The sequence below is a fragment of the Lampris incognitus genome, chromosome 10 (assembly GCF_029633865.1).
Source record: "Lampris incognitus isolate fLamInc1 chromosome 10, fLamInc1.hap2, whole genome shotgun sequence".
Taxonomy (NCBI): domain Eukaryota; kingdom Metazoa; phylum Chordata; class Actinopteri; order Lampriformes; family Lampridae; genus Lampris; species Lampris incognitus.
Genome location: NC_079220.1, coordinates 31,648,645 through 31,670,631, shown reverse-complemented (window position 1 = coordinate 31,670,631; position 21,987 = coordinate 31,648,645). Strand labels below are relative to the sequence as shown.

The 21,987-nt window shown below is 43.5% G+C and overlaps 1 protein-coding gene across 1 annotated transcript; it reads left to right on the top strand.

The window, feature by feature from the left end:
* The first annotated feature begins 3,046 nt into the window (after positions 1-3,046).
* On the top strand, positions 3,047-15,002 carry slc1a9 (solute carrier family 1 member 9). Its single transcript, XM_056288696.1, has 10 exons — positions 3,047-3,212; positions 3,717-3,869; positions 4,812-5,065; positions 7,085-7,190; positions 7,318-7,444; positions 9,761-9,994; positions 11,197-11,391; positions 12,749-12,883; positions 13,066-13,504; positions 14,820-15,002. The coding sequence occupies exons 1-10, from the start codon at positions 3,047-3,049 to the stop codon at positions 15,000-15,002; spliced, it is 1,992 nt and encodes a 663-aa protein (XP_056144671.1).
* Positions 15,003-21,987: the final 6,985 nt, after the last annotated feature.

Here is a 21,987-nt window from a genome sequence, read left to right as displayed (position 1 = left end):
CAGGCAGCTGGTATTCTATCGGTAATGGAGTGGCCAGCGCAGTCACCAGATCTGAACCCCATTGAGCTGTTGTGGGAGCAGCTTGACCGTATGGTACGCAAGAAGTGCCCATCCAACCAATCCAACTTGTGGGAGCTGCTTCTGGAAGCGTGGGGTGCAATTTCTCCAGATTACCTCAACAAATTAACAGCTAGAATGCCAAAGGTCTGCAATGCTGTAATTGCTGCAAATGGAGGATTCTTTGACGAAAGCAAAGTTTGATGTAAAAAAAATCTTATTTCAAATACAAATCATTATTTCTAACCTTGTCAATGTCTTGACTCTATTTTCTATTCATTTCACAACATATGGTGGTGAATAAGTGTGACTTTTCATGGAAAACACAAAATTGTTTGGGTGATCCCAAACTTTTGAACGGTAGTGTATATTATGAAATAAGTATGCTCAGTTGTAGAAGTAAATCTATTTTTTTGTGTTAACACATAGGCAAACTTAATGAGTACATGCGGATACTGTATGATGGACAATGATAACAGCCAATGAAATGCGCTGAGATTGACACGTGGTCTGTGCTTCTATAACTGTTCATCAATCAATAAAGCTTCTCTTTCTACGTTGATTCCGATAAGAGCGGAACTGACGCCCCACTGCGTATTTATTCCTCCGTAAAGTTAGCATTTATTTCGGTCTAGCACTGGGTATGCACGCTAGAATCGCTGAACAATTCAACTCTGCCAACAGGTTATGGGCCTAGAGTTACCCAGAGATAGTTATCGAGCGATTTGCCACCGAGAGAAATATCGCGACGTACCGCGTGTGTCAGTTAGCATGCTAGTGCCGAGAGTAGAAGGGTCGCCGCGTCAAATAGCAGGGGTGAAAGACTCAGGATGGAAAGATCGAGTAGCCGTTGGTCTCCACTAGTCTTTGACGGAGATGAAAAGAACTACAAACTGTGGGAGACGAAATATTTGGGTCATCTTCGGTTACAGGGGCTAAAGGACACTATTTTAAATGAGCCTACCGACGATGATGGACGGGCAGTAGATGGAGCGAAAAATGCCGAGGTATACGTATGCGGAGCTAATCCAGTTTCTGGGTGATAAAAGTTTGTCGCTGGTAATGCGGGAAGCAGCGGAAAGGCACAAAGAGTTGTGTTACAGGAAATGTGACGATGAGAAACTGGCTACAAGGGTACAGTGATGCAAATTGGGTGGCTGACAGACGCAGCATACCTGGTTATTGTATAAGCCTAAATGAAAATGGTCCTTTGGTTTCATGGAAAACCAAAAAGCAGCCCACTGTTGCGCTGTCCACTTGTGAGGTAGCCGCAACTACACAAGAGTGTATGTACCTAGTACAACTACGAGAAGGTATTGACGGACGTCAGTACGCACCACTTAAGGTCTATGAGGATAACCAAGGTGCAGTAGCGTGTCAAAGAATCCTGTAAGCAGACAGAGATGTAAGCACGTTGACCTAAAGTATCACTTTGTAAGGTTAACTGTGAATGATGGAAAAATAAGTCTGGAGTATTGCCCAACCGACCAGATTATTGCAGATGTGATGACGAAACCCAAAACAGAATTTAAGTTGATTAAGTTTGCTAGGTTTATGTTTGGAGAGTAACCATGTAAGTGAAATTACATGATGCAAGGTAGAAAACCTTATGATGTTTTGAGTTAAGATAACAACATGAGAACAAGTGGGGGTGGTGACATATATGAAATAAGTGTGCTCTCAAGTGTAGAAATAAATTTATATTTTTGTATTAACACAGGCAAACTTAATGACTGCATGTGGGTACTGTGTGATGGACAATGATCACAGCCAATGAAATGCGCTGAGATTGACATGTGGTCTGTGCGTATATATCAGTGTGCATCTGTCAATAAAGTTTCTCTTTCTACATTGATTCCGGTAAGAGCAGAACTGATGCCCCACTGTGTATTTATTCCTCCGTAAAGTTAGCATTTATTTCGGTCTAGCACTGGGTATACACACCAGAATCGCTGAACAGTTCAACACTGACAACAGATGGCATTGCCATTTGACAAAAACCTTATGGGCGTCCCTACAGACACAATTGGCGTTGTATGCGGGTGGGAAGTTGGATGTGGGGATTTGTCCTGGTCGCTGCACTAGCGCTTCTTCTGGTCGGTTGTGGCGCCCCCCCCCCCCCGGCTCGGTAGAGAGGGGGTGGAGCAGCGACCGGGACGGCTAAAAAAAGAGCGGGGTAATTGGCCAGATACAACTGGGAGAAAAAGGGGGAACATTGAAAAGAAAAGAAAAAGTTAGCGGAAGTGAGCAAGCTGGCAGAGATTTTACCGGAACTACGCCAGCACCACTGTGTGCATAGTCCATTCAAGTGAAAACATTCTCTACGAGTCATTGTATGTTTTTGAATGTGTTTCAATAAAATGAAGAAAAAAAAATCAAGTGAAAACAATGTTTACGTGATCCGACTTAACATTGCGACGTCGGCGTGGCGTTGTTCTCCCGCGGGCCGAAGAACCGCCTAAAACGCAGTGTTTTGCGTGTCGCGCAAAGTAGTTCGTTCGTTAGTACCAACCACTGTGTAACTCGATTTTTTAAAATAATAGGTTTTACGGAGGTCGATTCGTAAGTACGGTAGTTCGTATGTCGGGCTGTCGTAACCCAGAGACTACCCGTATTGCGTGCTTGGAAGTACTAAAGTTAGTGTATAGTTGCCCATGTGTGGCAGTGGGGTGTAGTTTGTGTGTCAGTTGAAAATGAAGATCCTAGAGTGGCTATGCAACACATTTCCAGGGTGTTAGCAATAGTTAAATTTATAGACACCTGTCCCTTTATAGTGAGACTGGGACTGGGCACGCTAAGACACTCCAGAGTGACATTCCAACAAGAGCCAACTGAAAAATCAGTGGCAAAACTGTTTTGCAGTTGTGTGAACGATCGGGAAGGAGAGCTGTGTGGAATAATAAACCGGTGCCTTCATCTCAGCTCAGGTTTGGAACATCTGTCATATCTATAACCTGCAACACTATGTCTCCCGTTCGCCACAGGCAGGATGACAAACCAGCCGATAACAAACCAGTCCAGCAAGAACAAGAACAAGAACAAGGAGAATGGGGAAGACGAAAACCAACAAGATGACCACACAGAAAATGAATACAAGGATGCTGGTCACTGCAGCCGCAACACCCACAACCTGCTGCTGGCTCTCACTGTCCTGGGTAGGCACCCATTCAGCTTCTTAGACTGGAGTCCTGAGGCTAAATTCAATAGGGAGGCCATCTGTTTAGCAATAGTTGGTTGTCAGTTTTGTAGTCTATGTAGTCTGTACCAATAAAACCATGTATGGAGTGTTTTGATTTTGTAATCTGTCAAATAAGCCCCATATAGTTGTTGAGATTGTCTTTACTACGTCATTTGTCAAACTTTAAGGCAAATGGCCAAAGCTAGATTTTAAGCCAGATTCCTCCTGTTTACATTACGGTAAAGCCAGATCATTAGCAAAGTGTTTTACCACCCAAACAGGCAATGGTGCATCTTTATGGAGACAAATGACACCCCGAGTCAGCCAATAAAACTGAGATATATACTGGACTCTTTACGTCTCCTGTCCTCTCCTCCTCTTCTCTTCTCTTCTCTTCTTATATTTCATTTCCTTGCCTTTCCTCTCGTATCTTCTCTATCACCTTCATCTTTATCACCTCCTTTGTCCTGTTTCCCTGCAGGTGTTGTCATGGGGGCAGTGTTTGGGATGCTGCTGCGTTACATGTCGGTGACAGACAGCAACGTCCTGACAATGGTGTCCTTTCCAGGAGACATTCTCATGAGGATGCTTAAAATGCTCATTCTGCCCCTCATCATCTCTAGCCTTATCACAGGTGAGCAGCAACCCCCCCCCCCCGGGCACACACACATTCACACATGCACAAACACAAAAACACACATCTACGCAACATGCATGCACACACACCCACACCCGGTGTTTGTGGGTTGTGGGATTCATGATTATTGCATTTGTTAATAATATGAAATAGTAGATTGATAACAGATTTGTTTATATAGTTTATGCAGAAATTTTCTTTAAAGAGTAACTAAACCCTAGAGCATTTTAGTGAGTCTGCTGACATCTACAGATTAAAAACCATGTGAACATTGTCCGGGTAGCGTAGTAGTCTATTCCGTTGCCTAACAACATGGGGATTGCTGGTTCGAATTCCTGTGTTACCTCTGGCTTGGTCGGGCGTCCCTACAGACGCAATTGGCCATGTCTGCAGGTGGAAAGTCAGATGTGGGTATGTGTCTTGGTCGCTGCACTAGCATCTCCTCTGGTCGGTCGAGGCGCCAGTTCAGGAGGGAGGGGGAACTGGGGGGAATAGCGTGATCCTCCCGCATGCTGCGTCCCCCTGGCGAAACTCCTTACTGTCAGGTGAAAAGAAGCGGCTGGCGACTCCACGTGTATCTAGAGGAGGCATGGCAGGCTGATCTTGACAACTATTGAGAAGCTCAAACAGACCTGTTATTAATGTTACTATATGCAGCTGTGTTTATCCTGCTATGCTAACATCACAGAGTACCAAAACCAGCCTGCCATGTTTTTAACCTGTAGATATCAGCACACTCATTAAAATGCCCAAGGGTTTAAGATTTATACACGTTAATTCTATACATTTCACAGTACATTTAAATGTGTTTGCCTTTACTTTGAAGTTAATTATTTTTTTCATTACAAGCAATAGTAGGATGTCTAGAAGTAACATTAGTATTAATGATGTTGTTAGTATTTCTAATTGTGTAACTCTGTTCTGGCCTGTGTGTTTCAGGGCTGGCTGGTCTAGATGCTCGCTCCAGTGGCCGGATGGGCAGTAGAGCTATGGTGTACTATATGTCTACTACTGTGATTGCTGCTGTCTTGGGTGTCATCCTGGTCCTGGGGATCCACCCCGGAAACCCCAAGCTGAGGAGCAATGCAGTCGGCTCAGTGCCCAAGAACCAGGAGGTCAGCAGTCTGGATGCCTTCCTCGACCTGATCAGAAATCTTTTTCCCGAAAACCTGGTGCAGGCCTGCTTTCAACAGGTACAACTCACCCACTATCCACAGGACACATTACTGTATTGTTTGGCTATGTTCACAAGCTAGTACATTTTAGTCCCGGTATGCAGTACCTGCAAACGGTTATATTATCTTGCACCATGTCTGGTGCACACCATTAAGTCATTAGGAAACAGCCTTGAAAAACATGTTCTTACATGAAATGTTGAATACTGAAAAGAACCAAAGAACTGGCAGATAAGCAACCCGTAGCATGCTCATATGATAATTACCATGGCGTTATTATCACTCACTGTCAGAATGAACTAACTTATGTTTATTGCTTTATCAATATTCTCTTAACTAATTGTTGTCAGGCTGGCTTAAAGAAATGTGTGAGAGGAAATATGTTTGAGAAATGTTTGCGAGGAAGTAATACAGTAGAAATCAGAGAGGAAATAAACCATTCCTATATATTGCATAACATTTTCATAAATATATATTTGGTCAGTCTTTAAAATCAAATGTAAATGAAAAGGATGTCCTTTGAAAAAAAAAAGGATGCAAGATACAAGTTGCTGTGCTAAGAAGTGAAGAGTTATGGCCCAGTATAGGAGTCTCAAAACTCCTATTTTATATCTGAATAGCCCCAAAAATCTATTTGCTATGTATCTGCATGTATTCAAAAATCCAAGTCTAGTCATGAAGTCCTTTACTGGCTTTTTGAAGCTGCTATGTTTTGACAGTCATTGTGAGAGTGCTCCCCCCCATGCTTTCTGTGCTTTCCGGACTGTAGCCAGTGAAAAGTCAGTTAGCAGACTATTGGGGGATGTCCAGGCTGGACCGCAGAAGAAAGCCCTGTGTAATTCATAAAGTAATACTGTCAGATTCAGCTTCTGTTTATCCTGACGGACCATTTTTAAACGATAATCTAAGTCTCCATCATAGTGGACCAGTTGCCTTCTTTTGTCCAAATCCTGTTTGTTTTTCTTGTTTGTTTTTTTTACCCCCCTTCCTCTCCTTTCTCTTATGTGTGCGTGTCTGAATGATTAGAAATAGATGTCTGTGTTGGACTGGGTGAGGGTCCGGCCTTCTGCTCCTGCTAATCCCTTTACATCTGTGTTACTGCATCCTTATTTGTCACAGGAAGGCATCTGCTGGCTCAGAGGGCACGGTACTGAACATGAGCTAAAAGATGAACTATGTCTTTCCCTTCCCCTCTCCTCTCCCCCTAATACTCTCTGTCTGTCTGTCCTCATCTCTATCTCTGCATTCATTTATTTTAGACAGCTCTGTTTTACTACTGTGTCGTTTTCATCAGAGATTTGTCGATGTTGTAATTTGGAGAAATTCAATGATTTTCTACAGAATTCTTGTTTCTCTTCTTGTTTTCTGGTCAAGTCTCTGTCGTTCTCTTTGATATTATCATCAGCGGCGGGAAATGATCACGATTTTCAGTATGATCTCTGCAGGGATAACACACCATTAGTAGCCATGAAAACTGAGCCGTGTCTCTGAAATGGCGCTGAAATTGTACGGGAAAGTGTCCACAAAGGACGTCACTGGCGGAGAATCTGTGACCGTGGAAACTTAATTCCTGGTTTACTGATAGGCTTCGTTGTATTAGACAGTTGTATGTAGCAGCAATATTGCCTTTTTCTTTTACAGCTTTATGTAGTGCGGATATTTTCTTTGCCTTGTGTAATGCAGCCTGTCAGCCGTGTAGGAAGTAAGTTCTCATGTTTAAGGGATCGTCCACCAGCAATGTTACCAGCAGGCACAATTTCGTTTGGAAGCTACAGAGAAGACTGCTCATCATTATGGCTTCTAATGGAGTGTTATCCCAAAGGGTTATCACATTTTGTTATCACAAGTGTGTTAGAGATCAACAGAGTGTTATCCCAAAATGTTTTTGGAGGCAGTGCTGAAAACGTGATCATTGCCCTTTAAATCCAATGCAAAGCGTCTCTTTTTTCATCACACACAAAGTATTAGATGCATAGAAAAACAAAAAACAAACTCATTCACCAACCCATCTGAATCCCATTTGGTCCTCCCTCACAGGTTCAGACAGTGCTGAAGAAGGTGCCGGTGATACCACAGAACCAAACAGAGCCTATCTTAGTTAGCAAGAAGAAACTGGAGTACAAATGGGGCATGAATGTGCTGGGTGAGTGCATAACAACAGAGCCTATGTAACATTATTTCTTTTTCTCTTTTGGAGGCTAGAACAGTTTTAAGTCACCAATGTGTTTGTGTTCTTAATGACATAATGTCTTGCTGTCTGTTTTCCCAAGGCTTGATCGGATTCTTCATTACGTTTGGAATATGCATGGGGAGAATGGGGGAGAGGGGGAAGGTCATGTGTGAATTCTTCAACATCCTCAATGAGATTATCATGACGATGGTCTCCTTGATCATGTGGTCAGTGTTATGTGTTTTTGTATTTGTTTTGTTTGTTTGTTTTAGATGTCTTTGTTTCGCTGTGTGTTTATGTGTTGCATGCACATGTGAATCTGCTTCTTGTCAAGTGGAGCCATGGTTGCAGTGTTTGGACATGCTTGGAGATAGCACATACACAGAGGTTTCTGGTAGTGATGGTGTGGGGATGACGTGTATGCATAAGACCAAGTTGTGGGAACAAACAAGGGGAATGGACAGCTCGCAAAAAAAGTGAAAACGAGAATAGGGCAGAGGAAGGGAGATGCTAAAGGATAGATGGTAAGAGAGAGAGAGAGATCCCCGAGGTCTTGCTGGAGTCTGTGGAATGCCGGGAAGTAGCGGGAGCGAGCAGCATTGTGGGCTCTCTGGGGATTCAGGGTGGAAAACGTCCAGATTGTAATGGATCTGCAGACAGCAGAGGAGTCACTGGCAGCAGAGCAAATGCGGGAGGGACAGCAGGATGTGAAAGGATGCATGTGAGAGCATGCTCTTAGAGAGCAATGTAAGCTTTGAGGCTTTGCAGGACACCAGCTACTCACATAGAGTCTAGTGACACTGAGAGCAGGAAGGGGTGGGGTGGTGGGTGCAGGGGTGGGGAGGTGGTGGGGAGGGTTAAGACAGATAGCAGCTAGCTTGTCTCGAAGCTCTCGTGGGCCATCTAGATGAGCAGCTGGACACCAAAGGAATTGGGTTCTTGTTCATATCACTCACACAGTATAAACAGATTACTCATGAGCCTATGGGGCCTGGCCAAACACAGAGTCCACTGTATACAGAGCGCATATCATACGAGAAGACATCCATCAAATCATATACACCCCGCTTCACCAAACAACTGTCGCTAAATGCCATCTCAGAGTTCAACATGCCATACGGCAACAAATGACCCGGGATCCAAGCTGTTCTTGTGCTGTGAAACTGAGTCCAACCAGGAAGCTCTTCAACAGGAAAACACATTTTTGAGTCATTTGAATTCTGCCTCTGTGCAGCACTAAGAGCAACCGCTATTCATGAAAGTGAACAATGTCATTCTAGAACAAGGCTCTTAAGAAGGAATCTAAGAATCTGTTAATTAATTAATTATTTTTTTACTTATTTATTAGTTTATTTATCTATTAGTTTATTTGACAGGGACAATGCAAAAATCATTGTGACTGGTTACAATAACATGATACAGATGTGTGGCATGTAGGACTTGTAGCCAAGGCTAATTTGCAACCCTTGTCCCTGGTTAGGCTTTTCTACTTAAAAATGGTCATAACATATCATCATTACCAAAAGTACATTAGTTAAATTGAGCACATAATAAATGCTGACATTCTCATACATGTGACAGTATCAAACAAAAATTACAATATTTACATCACATTACAACCATTTTACATGTGTTGCATAAGTGTATGTGTGCACGTGTGTAGCTCTTCTGTAGGCAATATATATATATATATATATTGTGTGTGTATATATATATATATATATATATATGTGTGTGTGTGTGTGTGTGTATATAGTATATATATATGTGTGTGTGTGTGTATATATATGTGCATAATGTTTATAGATGTATGTGTGTGTGTCCATGTGCATGTATCATCAAGTACTGTCCAGATATATGCTGATGAATCCAGACTGATTTTGTGAGCTTATGTGTGACACATTTGTCTCAATTATTATCACTCAATTATTGTTATTATTTGTCTCAGTTATTATCTTATTATGTTTAGATGAGTTTCTGGGATGGACATGAGAAAAAAATTACAAGTACATTTTCTTTTATTGTAAATTTACCTTTCTTGTGAAAATAAATTCACTTTTATTGTCTCTTTAAAAAGGTTCAACTTTGAGAATAAAGTCAACTTGTAGTCAGTCATGTAGCATTTAGAGAGCTGGAGGGAAATGATGAGTCTCAAAGTGGTGCAATAAATAATATTTATTTAGTCAACAACATCTATTCCTTTCAAGACGCAAAACCTTTATATTACATAATGGAGAGTGCTGATTAAATTGTGTCCCTAAGACCCCCGTCCGACTCCTTCAAGGAGCACATCAATCTTTTCCCTAAACTCGTGAAATTCAGTCACCCATTTTTTACTGCCATACAATGGTCATTCAATTCCAAAATGCCATGGGTCATTTTTTTTTACTGCCATGGCTTAGTCATGAATTGTATGATTGTCTTTTTTTCAGCTTGAGCACTATGTAGAGAGTCAGTAAGGGGATGTAAACAATAGCTGACTGTTCAGTTCATTTCTGTTCGTTTGAGCTGCTGAATGATGACTCGGCCGCCTGTGTGTGCAGGTACTCTCCTGCTGGCATTGCCTCTCTGATTGCAGGGAAGATTGCCGCCATTGGAGACCTGGAGGTCGTGGCCAGGCAGCTGGGCATGTACATGGTAACTGTCATGGTGGGTTTGATGATCCACGGGGGCATTATCCTTCCTGCTATATTCTTTGCTACCACCCGAAAAAGTCCCTTCACCTTTTACTCTGGGATCTTCCAGGCCTGGATCACCGCTTTGGGCACTGCCAGCAGGTAAGTAGGATGTGGAGCGTGTATGTGTTGGAGTGTATATGTGTGTATGGACACACACATACGTGTGTGCATTGTGTGTGTGTGTGTGTGTGTGTGTGTGTGTGTGTGTGTGTGTGTGTGTGTGTGTGTGCGTGTGCACAAAGAGAGAGAGCGAGAGAGAGAGAAGGAGAGAGAATGGGTGTCCGTGTATGTGGATGTTCCCTATTGGGGCATGTGTGAACCTGCATACACGTATGTCTCTTATTTTGCAGCAGCTATTCCGTGAGCAGCTGCTGTCGTTATCGTGATTGATAGCTATGGCTGCATGCTCACATTTCAGCTATTTGGGCCGAGTTAGAGGGGGGCAAAATTCTGAAAATTGAATCAACGACAAAACTGAACTTCCGAGTCAGGACAGCAGAGCCGAATAAGCCTGAATATGGGTTATCATAGACAAGACCATGTCAGACAGATCCTGTGTTGTAAATGTCTAAGCTGCCGGATTAATCCTAGCTGGCCAAAATGACTGCTGTGTTCTGTCTGGCCCGGCTTGGATTGGGTTGGCCTGCCTCGCTTTGCCTGGGAGTCTGCATCGCTGTTGAAACCAACTGTCATTTTGGCACATTACCGAAGCTTTAGTGAATATGGGTAATCCTATCAACTTTTTCTCTAATTATATTATGACCCTGGCTTAGAAGGGCCCCGGAATCAAATTCCTTTAATTCACATGTTGGAGGATTGCGACGCTGGCTTACACCAGCTGTTAGGAGACAGCTCTCACTCGACTCAAATTTCTGGTACTCTACTGCGTTTGTTTTTTTTCTTATTCGCCTCAACCCCGAGGCCCCTGACCCATACACACACGCATACAGACATACGCACACGCACACAGACATACACACACGCACACGCACACACACACACACACACACACACACACACACACACACACACACACACACACACACACACACACACACACACACACACACACACACACAAACACACACTCACCAGCCTGCTGTCTGTACTTCTCTCTCCACTTCATCCTTCTCACACCTTCTGCTTAGGTCTTTTCTTAACCACCTGTCTGCCTGTCTTGTCCTTTCCACCCAAACCCCACCCTGAAATGGAGAAATGCTGTTTTTTCATCCCTTTTCTCTTTCCGCCTTTGTATTTAAATGACTCTCACACACTCGTGTGGTGTCTCCCTCACCTCGCAGTGCAGGGACGCTACCTGTCACATTTCGCTGTCTGGAGGAGAACCTGAAGATTGACAAGCGTGTGACACGGTTTGTGCTGCCGATCGGCGCCACCATTAATATGGACGGCACGGCACTGTATGAGGCCGTGGCGGCCATCTTCATCGCCCAGATGAACGACATCGCCCTGGACGGGGGTCAGATTGTAACTGTCAGGTAAAGGCTCCTGGGGGTGGGGGCTCTGCAAGCCCACAGAAGATCATATTGTTTTATTTGTAACTTTACTATGAGGTCTTTACTATGAGGTATAATCCAGGTAAGAAAATCAAAGAAGGGGCATTCGGGTGGCGTAGCAGTCTATTCCGTTGCCTACTAGTATGGGGAACGCCGGTTCGAATCCCTGTGTTACCTCTAGCTTGGTTGGGCGTCCCTACAGACACAATTGGCTGTGTCTGCGGGTGGGAAGCCGGATGCGGGTATGTGTCCTGGTCGCTGCACTAGCGCCTCCTCTGGTTGGTCGGTCGGAGCGCCTGTTCAGGGAGGAGGGGGAACTGTGGGGAATAGCATGATCCTCCCATGTGCTACATCCCCCTGGTGAAACTCCTCACTGTCAGGTGAAAAGAAGCGGCTGGCGACTCCACGTGTATCAGAGGAGGCATGTGGTAGTCTGCAGCCCTCCCTGGATCAGCAGAGTGGGGGTGGAGCAGCAACCGGGGCGGCTCAGGATACAATTGGGGAGAAAAAGGCGGAAAAAATCTGAAAAAACAAAGAAAATAAAAGAACGTATCAGTTCATCTGGATACAACATTTATTGACAACCTTCTTTGATTTACTATGAGGTGTTTTATCTTATATCTTTGTGTTCTTGTTCAGGCAACACAGGGACGTTTACGTTTGCATAATCTGTAAAGAATTCATGATTTGCTATTTGTTTATGTGTTTTGGGTTTTGGCAAAGACATGATTTAACTCTTGTGGGAACCCTTTCCATTTGGATGAGGCACATTGTCTGTCATGGCCGCAGGTCAGATGCAGCAGCTAGAGGTTTTAAGTCTTTTTGTTTTGTTTTGCTTTTTTTTGTGTTCTTTTCAACATCTTTTGTTTGCAACGACATTCCACAAAGTTAAAGAGAAGTATGAGCACTGCTTCTTCTGTGAGGACATTGCTACAAAATGAGTCACATGTGTATTATAAATCACTGTCTTTCACTAATCAACCCTGTCAGAGTGGTATGCTAATTTGTATAGTTTACTGATGTGTAAAGAAGTTTGAAAACATAATGCAGACTTGTGAAATCTGGCTACATGAGCAGGACCATGCAATAAATTCCATGTTGCACCATGATGTGGAGTAGCCAAAATCCACATCAGAGACCGACCCGTAGTGTTTTTCATGTGTCTTATTACGTGACAGACCAGTCAACATTTTTCATGTCTGTTTAATCTCTCTTGCCAAACAGATATCACTCAAAAGTAAAATGAGGAAATGCGGGTGATTTGATTTAAGCTGTAAATTGTAGAACTACATTATAATGTTCCTCTCCTCTCTCTGGTTGTCTCCTTTCTCCTACGCAGTATGACTGCTACCCTGGCCAGTGTTGGGGCAGCCAGTATTCCCAGTGCTGGACTGGTGACCATGCTGTTGATCCTGACTGCTGTGGGCCTGCCCACCCAAGATATCAGTCTGCTTATTGCTGTTGACTGGCTGCTGTGAGTCAGGTTTTGGGAGGGGGAGCATGCTTTTTCTTGGCATGGTGATCAAGTGCATTAAGTTAGAGCTTTCTTAAGATGAAAAGTACAGTGTTTGAGGCAGTTAGTTCATAAAGTATTTGATGTCATTTAGATGGCATCCGTCCATTTCACTTGCTGACACAGGTGTTCTGTCCACACAGTGACAGAATGCGAACCTCCATCAACGTGGTTGGCGACTCGTTTGGCGCTGGAATTGTAGACCACTTGTCGAAGGCGGAGCTCAATGAGCTCGATGCAGCTGAAATGCAGATGCTTCCCCCAGAGGAAGAGCTGGATTTCATCCCTCCACCTCCCATCCTCACGGAAATGGACCTGGTGGACCCTCTCAAGCCCCCTGAGCTACCCCCTCGCTCCCCTCGACCGCCTAAGTTGAATCACCACAGTTCTGCCCTCTCCCAGTCCCACTCCATCACCTACTCTCCAGTCCGATCAATCCGCTCCCCATCCCCGCGCTCCATCCGTTCTCCGTCCCCACGCTCCGTGTGTTCCCACTCCCCCAGGCCCTTCCGCACCCACTCGCCATGCCTCCTCCGCAGGACGGAGCCTGGCTACTGTGCCCTGCCCAGCCATGATAATCAGGTATCAACTCAAGCTGCCTTGCCTCTGGTTTTACTGCGCTGACTCTGCTCCATTTTCAAATAGACTGCTGACTTAAATTTGATTGAAGCGAGGGTTTGTGATGAGTGAAGCACGGTGCTGTCCAGCAGTGTGGCATTGAGGGTCATGTGTATGCAGGTTTCACTCAAACCCTTCAGTTTAACAGCTGGTATTACTGACTGACACTTCTTCTCTCTGTATGAGTGAAGTGAGCTGGTGTTACGTATTGGAAGGACAACCTGTATACGCATGGGTCACACCAGAAATGTTACATACTGGGAGTGTCTGGGTGGCGTGGCAGTCTATTCCGTTGCCTACCAATACAGGAATCGCCGGTTCGAATCCTCGTGTTACCTCCGGCTTGGTTGGGCGTCCCAACAGACACAATTGGCCGTGTCTGCGGGTGGGGAGCCGGATGTGGGTATGTGTCCTGGTCGCTGCACTAGTGCCTCCTCTGGTCGGTCGGGGCGCTGTTCGGAGATGAGGGGGAACTGGGGGGAATAGCGCGATCCTCCCATGCGCTGCATCTCCCTGGTGAAACTCCTCACTTTCAGGTGAAAAGAAGCGGCTGGCGACTCCACATGTATCGAGGGAGACGTGTGGTAGTCTGCAGCCCTCCCTGGATCAGCAGAGGGAGTGGAGTAGTGACTGGGACAACTTGGAAGAGTGGGGTAGTAGGCCAAGTACAACTGGGAGGAAAACGGTGGGGAAAAAACAAAAAAAAACAAAAAGAAATGTTACATACTGCAAATGTGTATTATCCTCCAGAGTACTATTAGTATGTGAGTTAAAAAGTTGAGTTGCATGCTACATGGAGCCACGCCACTTCCTTTCAGCTCTCTGTGAGTTAATGACAACACCCTGCATATAAACTACTACTGGTATGGTCATCAACATGTCTTTTTTAAACACAAAAATAGACTATCATTTTTAATTACTTTATGCATAGTGAAATACAATACCTACATTTAAACAGTTCCACCATTTTGCTGGTTTTGTATCGGCCTCTGCCATTCTTGGTTGTTCTCATGAAGTATCATAATGCATTGTGGGATACCCATGCCAGCATAGTGGCCCAGTGTATGCATACTCTGATATTTCATGACATCCAGCAGTATTTTTCACATACTATTTGATGCATACTTTGGTTTCAGACGTATGAAAAAACTCACATTCTATTTTGATGTACTTAGTAGTATGCTAATATGTGATGCTATAGTGCACACATCTGAAAAACTCAACTTGGTCCATAAGGTCTTCAGCCTCAAACTCATTCAATTTCTCCCACCTTTCTCAGATTCCCACCCTTCCCCGCTCCTTCAGGGAGAAAGAAAGGGAAAAGGAGCGACTGCGTCGTGAGAGTGAAACAGAAGAAGAAGAGGAGAGGGAAAGGGTTTTGGGTGAAGTGAGCGATGGAGATGAGAGCGATGACACAGCTTACGATAGGAGGCATGCAATCCCACTGAGTGACTTGCCATGACCGGCTTTTACCATCAGATAACCTCTCCATCGATTTGCGTCCGTTTCACTGCAGCCTCCCGACTTCAAGTGCTCGACTTCACCGTGTAACAAGGTGGTGATTCTGGCAGACGTCCTCAGTGGGTTTCTGGCTCAACAAATGTCTGCTCTTTTGGGACTCTTTCTCATTTGATTTCAATGACCTCGCTTAACACGAGTCTTTGTTCAGTGCAATCACGCTGAACGAAAAGTAAGTGTAAGCTTACTTTGAGCATATTATTCATACATATTATGTTGCCATGGCAACGCCATGTAAGAATCCCCACTAAGGCCCTTTAAAGCAGGCCCCAGCCTTACAGTACATGCTATGTTTCGCTTTAAAGGGGAGTATTAACTAAGAATAATTTCCCCTCTAGTTTATTCGGCTCATTCCTTTTTATCACTCTCATAGTCTTGCTAATATCATTCTGTGACCAAATATAAAGAGCTCCCTACACTTCCCGTCATTTGGCGGATGCCAGAGAGTGGAGTAGCAAGTCTGTTCTGCAGAATGCATCTTGATGTTGAGGCACCTTGTCGGTCTTATTTGGATATCAGCCAGTTTAACGCACAACCATGAACTGTCTGTTGCCCATTGATCCACTGATAGTCTCTCACCTGTTAGAATAGTGCCCTGCCCTTCTCCTTGTGCACTCTGGGACAGAAATGGATAGAAAAAAAAGACCCCTAAGAATGCTAATTGTATTATATAATCAAAAGAAACATAGGATAACCTTTACCTTCTTTTTTCATCGCATCTCTGAACCGCTTCATCCCTAAAGCGCCACTTGCATTATATCACCCCACTTCTTCCCTCAACAAGAATCACAGTACTCTTGATGTTAATATTGTTATTACTGTAATTTATGGGTTAATCAATTACTGTATTTTTGGATTTTATTCTTTTGTCGTAGTCTGGTGTCTGAAACAATTATTAGGCGTCCTTTCTCAAATGCACAGCATTTCATGCTGATTTTGCTCCATGTTTTAAATTTACTGCTCACTTTCTCAATGTATTATTATTGATAAACCAATTGTTGTAAAGAAATGTTATCAGTTTTGTCATACTTTTAGTCTCCCCGTGTCCCACTGAACTGCCTTTCATTTCAAGCAGAGAAATGTTAATTGCATCCCCAAATCCTCAAGTCTTAATTCAGGTTGTATGCATATTGTATCTAATAAAATCTTAAGAGATTTATTTAAATTTTATCGTTAATGATTATGTATTTTCTGTGCTCCTTACGTACTTTGTGTAAACTGTGCCAGGATTTGTGCTTAAAAGGGGGACACACGTCAATGCTTGGTGGCTAAAGACATATAAGAAAAATCCAGTCAACAAGGGTATTATTAGACGTTGCCAATGCAGCAAATACACAGCGGTGATTATACTCACTACACACACACACACACACACTCACATTAAATACAGCGCTACATTTACACATTGATGTGACAGACACACAGAGATAGCAACACACTTAATCCTCTCAAAGAAGAGTTGGAGATGGGGAAGGCAGGAGTGAGTGAATTATGGGAGACACAGAGGATGGTGGCAGATGGCCAGAAAGACGTCAATCCTCCTCATTCCTCCCAGACATAGGGGCACAGTGGGTAATTGCAAACAGGACTGACGTGAGTGTTGGGACCGTACACGTCAAAAGAAAAGAAGGGAGCGAGAGCAGAGGACAAAGGAAGATGAATGAGCAGGTCTTCATCGAGTTTAGCTGGACAATTGGCCTAGTGTGAAGTCAAATGTACCAAGAATGACCAAAGTTAATGCTGCCTATGCCACCGCACGAGAGAACTGTCCCTCGGGTACGAGACACAGGGATATCACACCATCTTAGGGTAGTTGGGGGGGGGGGTCAGGTATCCAATCAATGGAGCCATCATAAGAAAGAGGAAGGTTATGAGGTGCGTCGTTTGCTCCAAACTCTTCTCTTAGCTTCGCTCTGGTCTTTATTTTGTTGGCCTCAACTCAGTGCGATCACACTACAAAATCCTTAACTGTTGAAATCTTTGTAATGAAATTGGTATATAAACCAAATAATGAGGTTCAGTTAATTGATGTAATTGTCTTAAATTCTTAGATTTAATGTTAAGCATGCTTTCTGATAATAATAAAAATTAATTTCTGATAATAGCAACTCAAAAAGCATTCAGACTTATTAAGCAAGTCGTGGATCAGGTTGAAATGATTTGGGATGATTGTACCAAGATACTAATATTACTTTGAAGTGTTTTTTTACTTGTATTTGTGATAAATATATATGCTTTCACACTAGTTTCATTTGTAGTTTAACTGACATCTTAAATACCAATGCACCCAACTCTGAAAACCAAAGGGAGGGAAGTTGGATGTGCTTGGAAATTTTGTTATACATTAAAAAAAAATCACTAGACTTTGACTTTAGACTCCTTTTATTGTCATTTCCACATATACATTTCTCATACATATGGGGAACGAGATTGTGTTTTACAGGGACCGCAGTGCCCCAAAAAAACATATAATGTTCGATGAATATTAAACAGCAAAAGGTACATTAAACAAAGTACTTCACAAACCTAAACATCACAGGGACACCTGACACAGACACTGAGTTTCTGACAGCGATAGGTAGATGGGTTGTTTAGGGGGACAGTACAGTTATTTGTACAAAAGGAAGAAGGCCAAAAAGTCAGTGTGTGGAAGGTCTGAGTGTTCAGGCTGTTGAGGAACCTCACAGCCTGAGGAATGAAAGGTTGATGCTAGATCCAACAGTGTGTAGGCACGGAAGTAGACGTGATTGATTGTTGGTTAGGGTTAGGGTTTAAACTCTTTTTGAATTTCCATTGTAAGCAAACATTAACGTTAGCTATCATTACAGTACAATCTGGCAGTGTTAAGGTCAGTTGTAAGCTAGCTAGCTAAATGTTTCAGTGCACATCATTTGTTTCAAGTCAGTGTGCTTCAAGGTTCCGCGCTGTTTATTGGCCGATGCAACAGCCAATCATGGCTACTTCCGTGCCTACACCCCATTGGATCTAGCATCAACCAGAATGAAACTGTTGCATAGTTTGGTGGAGGCAACACAGATGCTCTGGTACCTCCTGCCAGAGGGTAAGAGGGTGAAGTGGATGTGGGAAGGGTGGGTGGGATCCTTCACGATGCTGAGGGCCTTCCGGGTGCACCGTGTATCGTAGATGGCCTGGATGGATGGGAGGGCAGTTCCTATGATCTTTCCAGTTTTCTTCGCTATCCGCTGTAGGGACTTGCGGTCGAACGCCTTGCAGTTCCCATGCCAGACAGTGATACAGCTGGTCTGTAGAATGTGGTAAGGATGGGTGGGAGGAGACTCACCTTCTTCAGTGCTATTAGGCCTTCTTGGAGAGTGCAGTGACATGTGAGGACCAGGAGAGCTCCTCTGTGATGTGCTGGAACTTAGCGCTGCTGAATCTGGAAGGGAGGTATGGGAGGGAGGTATGGTGGGCACTGGTCTTTCTAAAGTTGATGATTACCTCCTTAGTTTTCCCTGTGTTTGGGGAGAGGTTGTTGATTTTGCACCTTGTCACCAGTTGGTCCACCTCCTCTCTGTATGGTGATTCATCATTTTTTCTAATGAGGCCTACCACTGTAGTGTCATCAGCAAACTTTATGATGAGGTTTGAGGTGGATAATAATGTGCTGTCGTGAGCACACAGCCCTGTGGAGTGCCAGTGCTCAGTGTGATGGTCCTGGAAGTGATCCTGCTGATTTGGTCTGACTGTGGCCTCCCCATGAGGAAGACCAGCACCCAGTTGCAGAGGGAGGTGTTAAGGCCTAGCTGGCTCAGCTTTCCTATCAGGTGATGAGGTATAATTGTGTTAAAAGCTGAGCTGAAATCAATGAACATCTTTGCATAGCTGTTCTTTCTCTCCAGATGGGACAGGGCTTGGTGAAGGGCAGAGGTTATTGCATCTTTTGTGCAGCGGTTAGCATGGTATGTAAACTGGAGAGGGTCCAGAGTAGAGTGAGGCTGGACTTGACGTGTTTCGTGACCATCCTCTTGAAGCGCTTCATGATGATGGGAGTCAGGGCAATGGGGTGGTAGTCATTGTGGCAGGACACAGGGGACTTCTTTGGCACTGGTATGATAGTAGTTGAGTTGAAACATGTGGGGATGACTGCCTGGGACAGTAGGATGTTGAATATGTCAGGGAGGACATCTGCCAGCTGCTCAGCACAGTCCCTGATGGCTCAGCCTGGGATTCTGTCTTTGCGTGGTTTGACTCTGGAGAGGGTCTTTTCATATCATTTGTGGTCACTTGCAGAACATGGTCATCCATCAGGGAGGTAGTGTTCACCACTGAAATGTTATTCAGTCTCTCATACAATGCGTAGAAGTCAATCAATGCATCTGGTAGGGTGGGGTAGCATACACTAAGGTGTGTAATAAGGTGGTGCACTCCTCAGATATCCATCCATCTATCCATCCATCCATTATCTAAACCGCTTATCCTGCTCTCAGGGTCGCGGGGATGCTGGAGCCTATTCCAGCAGTCATTAAATATAGAAATATATTCATCTATTTTTTTTGAGGAAGAACAAAATAAAAAAATTCAAATTTAATCTCTTACTGCATTAGGAAGTCAATCAAAAGCTTCAGTCAGTTTACCTGTCAGTTTACCTGAATGTATTTGAAGAGAGCTTCCCAGGACTTTGAAAGCCTTCCATTGGTGGAGAATCTATAGTATGATGGAAAGGGCTGGCAAATGACCCTAAAGTTTCATCGAAACAACTGTGATGTATCAAACTGTGTCCAAGAAAAACTAATGGCTTACAATATTGAATAATTATTGCACACAACAATACATTTGGGAGGCTATTATTTCCATTGTAATAACTGTAGGCCTAAATCTGACAAACAATGGTTTTGAAATAACTGCTTATTTGAAAGCATGAATAATTGATTCCAAAGAGGTGTGATCATTTGGACCTCATCAGCAAGACAAATAATGAATTAAGGAAATGGTTGGGAGTGAAATTTTCAAATCATTTGGGATTGTTTCAAAAATGAGTACTGTCATTTTCAAGGAAAATAAAGAAAATCATGTGCATATTTCTTAGTTTCAAGTTTCCCTGAGATAGGGTGACCAGATGGAAATGGGTAAAATTCAGGACAGGGGAGTTGGGGGTTGGGCGTGGTGACGTGTCACGGTGGGCGTGGCCTTCAGTACGTTACGTTCAAGGTCAACACGGTAACAGCAAAACACGTGAAAATCCAAACGTAGCACTAATTTTTTTTTCATGAACATGAAGTCAACTGTCTGTCATTAGGAAAAGAAACGTAATGACTGTGCTGTATGTAAGTGTGTAAGTCATTATCCATTACATAAAATTCATTTTATTTATTAATTTTCATCAGTGCCTGTCACATCTGTCTGCGCAACGCTGCCTGCAGCTACACGTTCCCTGTCCTCACAGCTGCAACTTCTGCAATCTTCATCTCAGCCAGAAAACAAAAAGGGGGATAAGAGCATGCATGTGTGTTACTTTGTGGCTATAAAAATGCTGTTGACACATGGTCCAAGTTAAATTTGTCATATATTGTGATTTATGGCCTCTTACTGACACTTGCTAGAGGGCACACGGTAAAAATAAATCAGCCACCGCTGCACTGAGAAGTCTGCCTCCGTCTAATTAGTTAATATTGGGACCTGTATAAGTTGCAGTAATACTCAAGAAGACAACGAAATTCACTTAGCCTACCTCGTAGGAAGGCTGGGGTTACGGAGGGCCGCTGGCATGTTTGGCAGAGGCAAGGCAAGGCAAGGCAAATTTATTTGTATAGCACCTTATCATCGCAGAGCTCATTCAAAGTGCCTTACAGGCAAAAGATAAGAGGGGGGAAAAACATGATAAAAGCATAAAATAAAATTGGGTTATTAGACTATAACTAATCAAAACTACGGTTTAGTCTAATTTTCAAACAGGACAAGATTCTGGATTCAGGACAACTGCTTGTAATTCAGATTGTCCCGTCTGGTCACCCAGCCCAGGGACCAGCAATAATCAGAATGATGTAATGGTCTGTGTAGTGAGAGGGTTTTTAGAACATACTGACACCTAGAGGTAAGATGAGTCATTACATGGAGTCGAACAGACGGGTAGAATTTACCTTCAAATGTGTATTCACAACTAGCCAAACTCTACAGTTTTAAGTGGATGGAGCAGAGGTAAATAACCGTTTGTTTGTTTGTTTGTTTGTTTGTTTGTTTTAATTCTGAGGTTTTGAGAGGGTAATTGTGTGGAAGGATTACAGGAATCACTGATGGGAAGGATAATTCTTTATTCAAACAAACACAGAGACACCTTCAGTCACAGAACATAAGCACAGAACTCTACATCTTCTCACCTGCAACCAAACACAAAATAGCCCCTACCCTCCCTTGAGCAGTGAATCGTCTCACTTTCAACCACCGTATTTTTTTTACTAACACATTTACGTTTGAAAGTGCAACAACAAATAAATTAAGGGTAACTGCACAACAAAAAACTTTTTGTTGTACAAAAACTACAGCATCATTGTAGTTCAGTAAATACCAATCTGTGATTTGTCCTCTGTGCTGCAGTACTGCTGCTGCTAGCAGTAGTAATAGTAATAATGGTGGCAGCTCGTAGAAGCTAGTTGGACCCTCACTATCTAGAGTTGAGGGCAGCTTTAGCCCATATGTTGGTGTTGCAGCTAAGGCTCTACCACTGGGACAAAGAGGTCAAATGGGGAGGCGCGACAGCAGTGTCGTCTCTGGCCAAGGATCAGCTTTCACTACCATCCAGCCCAGCTATATCAATTAGACCATGTAACATATAAACACGCCCTGAAGCAACTCGCAGGCATGAACTCTGAGTGCACTAACACTTATCTCTTTTCGTTCTATGTCAGCACAAGACAACAGCACCACATTTCTGCTATAGCTCTCATGAGGGTGTAGTATAGTATAAATTCTTC